General features: G+C 52.2%; 1 protein-coding gene across 1 annotated transcript; it reads right to left on the bottom strand.

Moving 5' to 3' along the window:
• Positions 1-1,813: 1,813 nt before the first annotated feature.
• Positions 1,814-10,250, bottom strand: Sap30l (SAP30 like). The gene is made up of 4 exons (XM_051167716.1): positions 9,683-10,250; positions 6,255-6,377; positions 4,412-4,510; positions 1,814-2,869 (listed from the first exon to the last, which is right to left on the bottom strand). The coding sequence occupies exons 1-4, from the start codon at positions 9,878-9,880 to the stop codon at positions 2,741-2,743; spliced, it is 549 nt and encodes a 182-aa protein (XP_051023673.1). The 5' UTR covers positions 9,881-10,250; the 3' UTR covers positions 1,814-2,740.
• Between the last annotated feature and the right edge of the window lie 499 nt (positions 10,251-10,749).

Genomic DNA, 10,749 nt, shown 5'->3' with positions numbered 1-10,749 from the left:
TTGTTCCATGAAATGAGAAATCTGTCCATATGTGTTATAAAATTCTAAAACCCCAAATGAATGGCAGGCTATGGATGTCTCCATGTGACCACCTTTAGGGCACATTGAAGAACCACACCAGGCTGGACCAGAGACAGGAAGCCACACCACTTCTAGGCTTGAAATTCCAGTTCTGCTCAGGAGCACCAAGCAGAGCTGTTATAGGTGTGTGTGTGTGTGTGTGTGTGTGTGTGTGTGTGTGTGTGTGTGTGTGTGTGTGTGTGTGTGTGATGGATAGGTGATATCAAAACACAGGCAACTGAGATAAGCGCTGCTCTCCTGACAAACCCCACTGCTCCCAAGGCAGGCCTCAGGCTTCTTGAAGGCAGTGTGCTCTTGCCCATGGCTAGCCCATCAGATGGAGGCAAGGGCGGCTGCTCTGGTGACACAGCCAACCTCTGGACATGAGGAAAATAAAGTTGAAATAGCCTTGCCTTTTCTGTCATGTTTTGAACAGTTGGGAAAAAAAAAAAAAGACAGGCCTGCCTCTACTTCTCCGAGACTGCCTGCCTCAGAGGTCCAGGATTCTGTGATGACATCTGGCTGGAGGGCAGATGTTCTCCAGCATGGTCTAGACATAGAAACACGGGGACAGATGGAGCTAAACGCCTTGCACAGAAGTGAGCCTCTCCACGGGAAACTAGACTTGACGCTAAAGATACAGAGACACAACAGACATGTCCATAGTTTTGGCTTAAGTGTCAGAAAGCTATTTTCTTGCTTGATAAGACATTGACATTTCCACACAGCTGGTCAAGTTAAAGGTCCCATCTGCCCTCAGAACCTTCTCCCGGACTTTCCTGTTGTCTCTATCAGCAGTAGGAAGGAGACCGGACTTCTGCATGGAGTTGAAGGACTGAAACACCAGGGTACCTCACCAGCCCTAGCTCACAAGCAGGACAGCATTCTTAAGCTACATACACATGTTCACACTGGTCTACCTACTAGGCTGCTTGCATGCATGTTGAGCACTGCTGGGAGCTTGGTCACAATGGAACACACTGCATGTTAGTACCACTGGCGCTCTGTCCCCATTCCACAGAAACATGGTGTTCTGCTCCAAAGAAGGGACACCGTCACACATTCCTTCACTCACTCAGTAGCGTCAGCTCTGCTTTCTGAGATGGCTCTCAGGGGAAGCCATCTGGGAGACATTAAAAGCGTCCGGCCAGGCCCCTGCAGTCCTCTTAGTGCTGAAGAAAAGCTCAGAATTGAAGTGGCATAGGGAAATGAGACATTTGACCAAAAGATATACTAGGATGGCTAGAAATTAGAAATCTTTCTTATCCATGTCCTTTGCCCCTGACTGGAAATTCTGCACAAGTCTTTGGATACGAAAGCTCTGCTCTCCCAGGGTGCTTCAGTTCTGACAACTAGACAGAAGAGTCTGATTGGAACAAAGGCAAAATTTAATACTTAAAAAATTACCTTGGCAAGCATTTTCCCTGAACGGAGGCAGGTTCTGAGCTTTTCACTTGAGCATCAGGTGGCAGTGACCTTTCTTGTGCAGGCTCATGGCCTCCTGCCTTACCGGGCCAGGGTGCCAAGTCCAGCCCTGTCTTCTCATAGCTGGGCTTCTGAGTGAGACTCATGGGGCCTTTGGCAGCTTTCCTGCAGGTTGTGAACTAAAGCCTGGAAACATGAATCCCAGACACCCCACCTGTCTGCTGGAGCGTAGCGGGTCATGGCAGATGCCTCACTCTGTGTAAAATGCAAAAGGGCCTCATGGAAGGGCAGAGTTTTGTTTAGATTTTTTAAAAAATCATTTATCTGGTGTGTGTGTATATGTGTAGGTCAGAGGACAGTTTGCAGGAGTCAATTCTCTCCTATACAGCCAGGAATTGAGCTCAGGTCAGTTCATCAGGCTTGGCAGCAAGTGCCCTTACCTGATGAGCTATCCCCAGATTCATGGCCTTGTGTCTGAGACAGGGTCTTTAGCCCAGGTTATCCTTGACCTCACTATCCTTCTGCCCTGTTCTACTGATCTAAAGCATGCACCACCATGGCCAGCCTGTGATGTCTTTTTGTCGTTTCTAGAATCACAGCAGACACCCGCCCCGAGGTCCTTGCTTACCTCCACCTCTAGTGGTTAAGCAGAGAGCAACACAAATGGCAGGTCTCAGTGGCAGGAGGAGCAAAGCAGAAGCTGCGTGGCTGTGGCAGCTCTTGACCAACACGCACTGAGTGCCCACTGTGAACAGGTCACAGGGCAAGTGGGGAGCTAGTGTCAAGCTGATTTGCTACTAAATGTCAAAACTTGCAATAAAGCGGCATGCCCAGTGGGCAAAGGTCAGTCCAAACATGAGCCTACTCTGTAATTTCTCTGTCGCTGAGCCATACCACCGGGCTGGGCCTTGCCCTTGGCACCCTGGTACAGCTTGGGACTGCCAAAATATGTATCACCCAGCATTTCTAGGAGAATTCATTTAAAGCTTTGCTGAGTACTCAAGACACGGTTTTTAAATTCCTTTTATAATGATTTTTCAGTCTGAGCAGTTATCTTAAGGTCTTTCTACACACATGCTGACCTGTGAGAAGATAATCCTCCTGACAGAGAGATTTACAGTATCCATCATTCAGACTTTATTTACAGTAGATATGAACAGTCCTTAGGGGCTGAGATGTTGCAGAGACCACCTGTCATCAAGCACCGCACGCTGTCCTCTCATCAAGGCCTCCATCTCACCCAGCCGCCTGCGCCTCACTCCAGCTGCTTGCTGCCCTCCGACTTCTGGTCCAGTCTGCTCCTGTTGCTCTTCACCATGTAGATGAAATAGGCAAGTGTCTCCTTCTCATTCACTGGTATGTTCCTGAAGTGTCGGCTCACAGTCTACACAGGAGCAAAGAGCAAAGTCCCTTAAGCTATGTGCAAATTGGAGCCCTACATCATACACTCTGTAAAGAGGGAACAGGAGCAGCTTCCAGAAGTCACTGCTTGGCAGTTAGACTTGCCGAGGAGCTGCAGGATGTAGCGGCCCCTTGCTGCAGTGCTTAACTGCTTTCCCCCACACTACCATAAGCGCACTATTGCAGGGCAGGATGGCACCAAGGCGTGGATATACTTCAGTAGCAGTAACAGCTAGCCATCCCTGGCATGGCTTCAGCTACCCTGTGGCGTAAGGAGGCTGGGACTGCCCTGGCTGGCCAATTGCCACCAAGCCTTTCAGGCTCTGGAAGAGGACCAAAAAAAAAAAAAAAAAAAAAAGGCTTTAAAAATTGTATAAGCTGGATGTAGTATTGAACACCTGTAATCTCAGTGCTCAGGAGGCTGAGACAGACAGGTTAGAGTCCAAGACCAGCCTCAGCTGCCTTGACAACACACACACGCAGGTACCAAAACAAAACAAAACGCACCCCAAAATGTCAAGCCAACAGTTGAAACAGATGTGCCTGGCCCCGAGAATTCCTCTAAGTGGGACAGCTGCCCCGGGACAGTGTTGGTCTGAAGGAAGGTGCTCGTTGGCCATGCCCTGACTCTGCTTTTGTTGGCCTAACCCTGGAGAAACACACTTCCTCCTCTTGCCCCTTCTTCCTGCTAGCTGGCAATGGGTAAGCAGAGAGGCCGTGTGCTGCCGCTGTACCTCCATGCAGGTGAAGGAGAGGCTGGAGAATGAAGACACATCAGACAGCCTCAAACACAAGCCAGTGGGGAGCTTTTCAGTAGAGCCCTGCATGGATGGAGGTGGTCACGGCAGATGGAGAAAGACCTGAAAATAACAAAGTCTCTGGATTGTGGTTTTCTTTTCTCTGCCTCTCAAATTTTCTACAGCAAAAGGCAGAAGAATGAAGAGGGATGAGGAAGCCAAGGGCAAGTGTGGAGGCAGGAGGACCACTTGAGCCCAGAAGCATTACTAAATCACACACAGGAGAGAAGAGAGGGGGTGTTGCTAAGGGTGATGCCCCACTATGACATAAAAGTAAATTATGAACTCAGTGAGGAAAAAAATATTCTTGGGTACCACTGATTATACAGGAAAGGACTTCCATTAACATCAGAGGTCAAGAGAGTGTGTTGGGGGGCAGGTCTTGGAGGCTGAAGGGAGCCCACTGGTAGATGACTTGGTCATACAAAGGGTCTTGGTTTGATCCTTACTACCCAAAGAAAAACTAAACCCTAAACCTAAAGGCACAGTGGACAATCACACTGACACATCTGAAAGGACTGGCTCTGCTAACAACTTTGCAAAAATGACGTCATGACTCAGAATCAGGAGTCCTCAGGTTGCTGTGTGACTTTAAGCACCACTAGCCCTCTCTGTGCATGGCTTCCTTTAGGAAATAGGACTTTCTGTTCCACGTGGAAAGATGATCTGCGGGAGGGGCAGCTGGGGTACAGGAGCAGAGACTGGGCCTCTCTGATGTATCCACCCACCTCTGCTAGCTGGGCCTTGTTGAAGCCTGGCCTGGTCTGCAGCTTGTAGTGCCGTTTGTATCGCCGGAGCGTGTTCACCTGCAGCTGGAACAGATCAACCTGGAGAAGAGGAGACGGTTATGTGTGAGCGCCACCCTGCCCAGCACACTTCAGGGAAGGCTCAGGAGGGAAGACTGTGCACCCAGGACTAGCGGCTGGCAAGGAGGCCAAAGGCAGCTGCGGAAGGGGCTATGTGGTGGAGGAGGGGGCGCTGAGCAGAAGAGGAGCAGCAGAGAGGCAGGGAGAGAGGAGAGAGGGTTCTGAGCACGGAAACCTGGAGTGGAGGCCGGGGTTAGGCAGTGAGCAGCAGGGAAGCATGCTGTGGGAGGCAAAAGGAGCTCTCGGGTTGGAAGAGGGGCTTCAGGGAGGGGCTGGCTGGGCTGGAGGGGCTCCCTCTAGTATGTGGGCTGCGCCTAGTTGCAGGCAGTGCTAGAGGGCCCCAGGGTGTCCAGGAAGGCCAGCTTGGGGACACCTGAAGGAGATAAGCTAGAGTGTGGCTGGGCATGAGCTCACATGGTGGCAGCAGCAGAGCACAGATGCTCAGTCTCAGGTGTCACCTTCCTGGAAAGTTACCACAGAGATGCGCTTGCAGGTCAGGGCCGGGGTGTCTGCAGATGGCCGGATAAGGGACAAGAAGGGCTCCTATCTCTTTGTTCAGCCAACTTAGGAAGAGGGTAAGCTACCCAGTCATGAAATACAGAAAGCCCAAAACAGCCTCCAAGAGCGGCTCTCGCTTCAGTCAGGTGGAACTCAAAAAAAAAAAAAAAAGTGACCAACATGAGGGCCTGGGAATCCTTCATTCATTTCAAAGCATTCCTGGAAATCTTTTCTAAAATGCTTGGTCAAAGGGATTCAGAAACCCAATGTGTTTATGAAATACCAGCAATGCTACAAATAATAGAAAAAGATTGGAAAGTAAGGCTGAGGAAAGGACACAGGGAGAGGTGTGGGGACAGGGCTGACTTTCATAGACTCCTCCGCACCTGCAGACTAAGGCCTGCCTGCTTCGCCTCCCAGCCATGACGCATGCTCACAGCTGAGATAATGATGTGCAAATACCCAGTGCACACTGTGCCCAAGTAGGACTACATTGGAAGGAGACCCAGCCCTTCCTTCCTGGAGCTCCCTCAACACACACAGGAACCTTGCGGGGGAGAAGCTGAGGCCCATGGCCCTGTGCAATGCTTTTTGTTTGGGGGGCATATCCCAAAGGGCATGTTCTCACTGTCACAACTCAAGCAATGACATCATTGGCCTCGAGAGGTCAGGGGTGCTGCTGCCGACCCTGTAATACTCACGACGCGGCCCTCCCCTCAAATGTCAAATTTCAGCATTGGCTAATGGCTGCAGTGTGTCTCTGGGGACAAACCCCAACCCAGCTGGTGACACTGACTAGATGTACCTTTACTTTCAGGCCAGAAAAGGGGGAGAGAACCATGGAGACCACACACTCTCAGCATTAACTTTAAAGGCAAGAACAAGGTTTTCAAGAGGCAGCATCGCGGTTAAGCACTGGCGGGGCTCAAGAGGCAAAGTCAGGCGGTCTGGGACCTCAGAGCCTGGGTCTGTCTGGAGAGTGGCGGAAAGGCAGGGCAGCTCACCACCGAGCTTTCACAGTCAACACTACTAAAAGTCTAGGAAACACTTTTCAAACAAAATTTAGCAAGGCAAGCAGCCAAAGATGACTCCTTAGTTCAGAAAACACGAGTGCAAGGGAGAAAGCTGCAGTCGGAACTCCTCTCCTCTGGCTGGGAGGGAAGCCTGGGTTACAACCCACTCTCCCTGCCAGCACTCTGGCCTTTACCTCAGGAATGTCAGTATCATGCTCAGGGGAATCTCCGCCATCATCACTTGTCTTCCTCTTCCTTTTATTTCGGACGCTCTGGATGAAGTTTTTATGGAAGTCGCAGATGTACAGGTGCCTTACCTGATGGGAAAAAAACCTTAAGTCAGTGTTATTGATCTCATGGAAACTGTGAAATTGAGAGCCTCCTCTTTGGGCCAAGTACTAGAGGGAGATGGATGAGTGAGAGGCAGGCTACAGCTTACAGCCTTACTACTAGAGGCTGCAGAAGAAATACAGAGAGGGCTGGGGTGCAGCTCAGTGGAAAGTACAAGTCCAACTTGCACTAAACACACACACACACACACACACACACACACACACACACACACACCTCCACTGCCACCGCCACCACCACCATGTGTTAGCATCCAAATCTTTACAGTATAGGGAAGATGGCTGCAGCTGGGAGGAGGCTGGCTTTACAGGTACCAGGGGGGGTTATGAACTTGCAGTGGGCAGAGAGGGGTGGTGGGGACGCTGGAGAAGGTACTCAGAACAGCTGCTACTGCAGAGCACCAGTGGAAAACTTGACTCCCGCTGTCTCACATCTGATCCACAAGGGAGCAGAGAGAAACAGAATTCTCACAAAGGAGAACCACACAGAAGAGAGTGGATGTCACTCTGATTTTCTATTAAACACTGGCTCATATTAGTAAAGGTGGCAACAGCGGCTCAAATGTGAAGAGCGTGTTTTTATTTAAGAACGTAAGTACCACAGTTGCCTGGAGCAACCATTCAAAGACCCTGCAGAACCCAGTGCCTGTGGAAAAGGCCCCACGTAGGGACAGATGGTGCACAAATGTTCTGGGGGAGACATCTGAACTGGAGTTTAGATCTTAAATCCCTAAAGATAAAAGTAAGCTGACAGGAAGTCACCACCAATTAATTCAGGCTGTTTTACAGAGGGAATAACGAAAACTGTTTGTTCGGATGATTATCAGTTTGGTGTGGTTGGACTAGCGAGTCATGAGTCATTTTGAGTTTATACTGGGATGCTGTCTTGCACACGGCAGGAGCTCAATAAGTGCGGATGCACCAATATATGCATTCTCCTAGATCTAAGAACAGCTTACGCTGGTAAAAACCCGCCTCTTGCACGATCACAATTTGGGATGGCTTTGCCAAATTCCACCCTGGCAATAAACTTTCAGACACAGTATGTGTCACTGTCCTAAAGAGTAACCCAGGTGACACAAGACGACAGGACCTGTATGCACTGTCCCTTCTCTGGCATTTGGCACTTGGGTTGGCAATGCAGGCAAGTGCCTCTTGAGAGAACAGGTGCTTCCCACCAGCATACTGGTAAATTGGGGGAGAGTAGCAGAATGGGGTGTTTCTAAAGCTTAGGTAGAAGTCAGATCCAGAGTTGGGAAGAGGGTCCTCCAAGGCTCCCAAAGACTCCTGAGCCTTAGTAAATGCCCCTTTCCCCTCCTGATACACTTTCTTAATATGTTTGCCAACTTCAATCATTTTCCAGAAGCAAAGTGCCAATTGCAAGTTGGCTATGCACTAATACATTACAGAGGCAACCAGTGTGCCCCTGAAAGGCCGTGGTGTCTTAGTTTAAAAGGGTGCTTGCTCGATCCTTTTACAAGACAGTTGGTCTCTGTGCTTAACCACATTCAAGTCTGAACTGCTTTTCAGCAACCTCAGGGCTCAGCAGCCTGTGTGGGTGGGATGGGGCCATTGAGGGTGGGAGCGAAGATTCACTGTGGTTGTCTCCCCCGCCCCCCTTCCTCTCCTGTTTCACTTGCTACAACAGCTAGAAAATTCTTGTAACACGGCAGCTACTTGGGGCTGAATTCCTGCCTAAGTCTGTGGAATGAAACAGAAACTCTTTCAGAGATAGTGACTCCACCCCACCACCCTGAAATGGATTGAGACTGGATGGCTAAGCACACGCTTTTCCAAGCAGTGCCTTTGGGGGATGCCACTGCAGGGCAAAGGGGGCCTTTCTTCCAGATGATGTATGTGGCATGCTCAGTGCCGCTCCACATGGGTTCCCCATGCGGTGAGTGGGTAAATGGAGTCTGTACTGTAACATCAAAACCATCCAGATGTGAGAACTGCTCACAGAAACACTGCCAGCAGCCCACACAGGAGGCAGGCTCTGTCTACGTGTCATTAAATTCATTGCCATCCTAGAGAGTTCCCTTTTCACTCCTTCATGTGATGATCAGGGACGCCTTAGTGTTTAGCCAGTTTTTGCTTCAGACTGATTTCACTCACTCACTCACTCACTCACAGACATTTGTGAAAGAAAGTCCCAATCTTAAAAAAAAAAAAAAAAAAAAGAGCTGGACTATACTGGTTAATTAAATGAAACTGAGTGTGCAAGAGAAGAGTCTAGAAGAAAGGATGATGACCTTATTTATTATAGACAAATGAAACTTGGGTGTAGGGTTTGGAAGCAAGCCAGGTAAGGAATGGGATTAGGAAATTAGCCAGCTTCTAAGTGCAGTGTGCTCTGGGCACCACTGGTTCCTCCTCCAGCCTCAGTTTCTGCCACATCAGAAGTGTAAAGCAGGCAACACCTGATTTCCCCTAACCGTTGGCCATTAATCCCTCAAACTCCCTGAATATTAAAAGTTCCTTAACTCGGTCCCAACTCCTCACCTGAAGCTGCCACTCAGGGCTTGCTGCAACAGATGTCAAACTAAGAAGTTCTTAACCTGGTTGACAATAGGCATCTCTTCAGAACCGTTAATACAAGTAGGAGAAATCACTCAGGAAGTTTCCTATAATTAGCCACAAGGCGCTGGGCAATCCCATTCAATTAAAAAATTTTTTACCTCTCCACCCCGCCCCCCACTCACCCGTCAGCATTACCAAAGATGCTACCCTTCAAGAAAACTGATTCCCTACCTCCTCTCCAACCACATGCACACCAACAATCATCCAAGACCTGGCCTTGGCCTTATTTCTGCCACATCTCAGAAAAACTCATTCGCTGGCAGCGAAGCGGGCTCTGTGCTGCGCTACAGAGACGGAGGCCGCCGCGGGAGACAGGAAAGTCGCCGCCACCTTGCTAGTGTCTGAAAGAACGACACGGTCCAAGGAGGAAGAATGAAGTTGGAGAAGAGCCTCCGGGTCCCCTAGTCACCTCTTATGCCCAATTCTTGCAAAGTAACCAACCTCTCTCTGCTCTACACTATCCCGAGCAACAGTGACAGCTGGAAACTGCTGTCACTTTCCCAGGCTGGGAGAAAGTGCCAAGCCCTCTCCGGTCTCCCAGCCCACCCTCGGGGATGCGGGCAACGTTGTGGAGCTCCGGGCGGCCTCCACGATCCTGAGTCCCCTGCTTTGCTCAGATGCGCGGCGAGGCCCAGCGCGCGGAGCGTCCCCGGGGTCCTTCCCGCGGCCCTGCGCTGCACCCCGAGACTCACGCTCTTGTCGATGTCCAGCTTGAGTTTCTTCTGCGAGATGCTCTTCTGCACCCTCTTGCTGAAGGAGGCGTTGCCCGCCGGCCGGACGCAGCGCTCGCCGTCCGCGATGAGGCAGCAGCTCTGGCCGTAGCCCGGGGCGGCGGCGGGGGCAGCAGGGGGCCCTTCGCGGCTGTCCTCCTCGGTGCTGAAGCCGTTCATCTCCCCGCCCCGGCCCGGCCCCTCCGGGGGAGGGCCCCTGTAGGCCACTCCGCGGCTGCAAGCCCCGCGGGGCAGCTCTCCGCCAGCCAAGCGCCCGGGTCCCACGGTGCGCCCCGGGTCAGGCGCGCTCTAAGCTCTGCGAGGCCCCGCTGCTCTGTGCTCCTGCAGCCCGGGCCCCGCCGGGGATGCGCACGCCGAGGCTCGGCCCGGGCTCGCAAGGCTCCCCCGGGATCCGGGCCCGGCCGCCCTGGGGCTCCCGAGGCCCCCGCCGGCTCCCTCCTGCTCCGCGCGGCGCGGCAAAGTCTCCACCCCGGGGCTCCCCGCACAGGGGCCCAGCCTCGAACCCGCTGTGTCCGGGCCCAGCGGTGCGCACGGCCCGCCCCAGCGCCCGGCCGCTCGGCGGCGCCCCGAGTCCCCGCGGCAGCCCCTGGGCCGCCCTGGCCGCCGCCCGCCCGACGCGCCGCACCACAACAGTGCGCTCCCCCGCCCGCCGCGGCCCAACGGAAGTCCCGCCTCCGTGCGCTCAATGGCCGTATTCTCTTTATGGGTGGAGTCTCCGTCGCCGCTGGCATTCTCCATTGGGCGCTGCCGCTGCCGGTCTCCGGTGCCAGGCTACTTCCTGGACTCTGCTGGGATGGGTTCAAAGTAGAGAAAGTGCAAGAGGGAAGAGTTATCCCGGCTAGGAAGGGCTGCGGCATTCAGTCCTGGTTTTGCAGCGGGATGCTGAGATAGGTCTGGAGGGATGCAGAATGTTCTGCTCCCAGTTAGAATGGTGAGCAGGGTCCTCGCTCCGAGGAGGGATGCTGAGCGGGGTCTGGAAGAATGCAGGATGTCCTGGTCTGGGCAGGATGGTGAGCAAAGGACCTCTG

This window comes from Acomys russatus, chromosome 25 (genome assembly GCF_903995435.1).
Source record: "Acomys russatus chromosome 25, mAcoRus1.1, whole genome shotgun sequence".
In the NCBI taxonomy this organism is placed as follows: domain Eukaryota; kingdom Metazoa; phylum Chordata; class Mammalia; order Rodentia; family Muridae; genus Acomys; species Acomys russatus.
The sequence above is the reverse complement of the archived record's forward strand: the minus strand, read 5'-3'. Positions and strand labels throughout refer to the sequence as shown.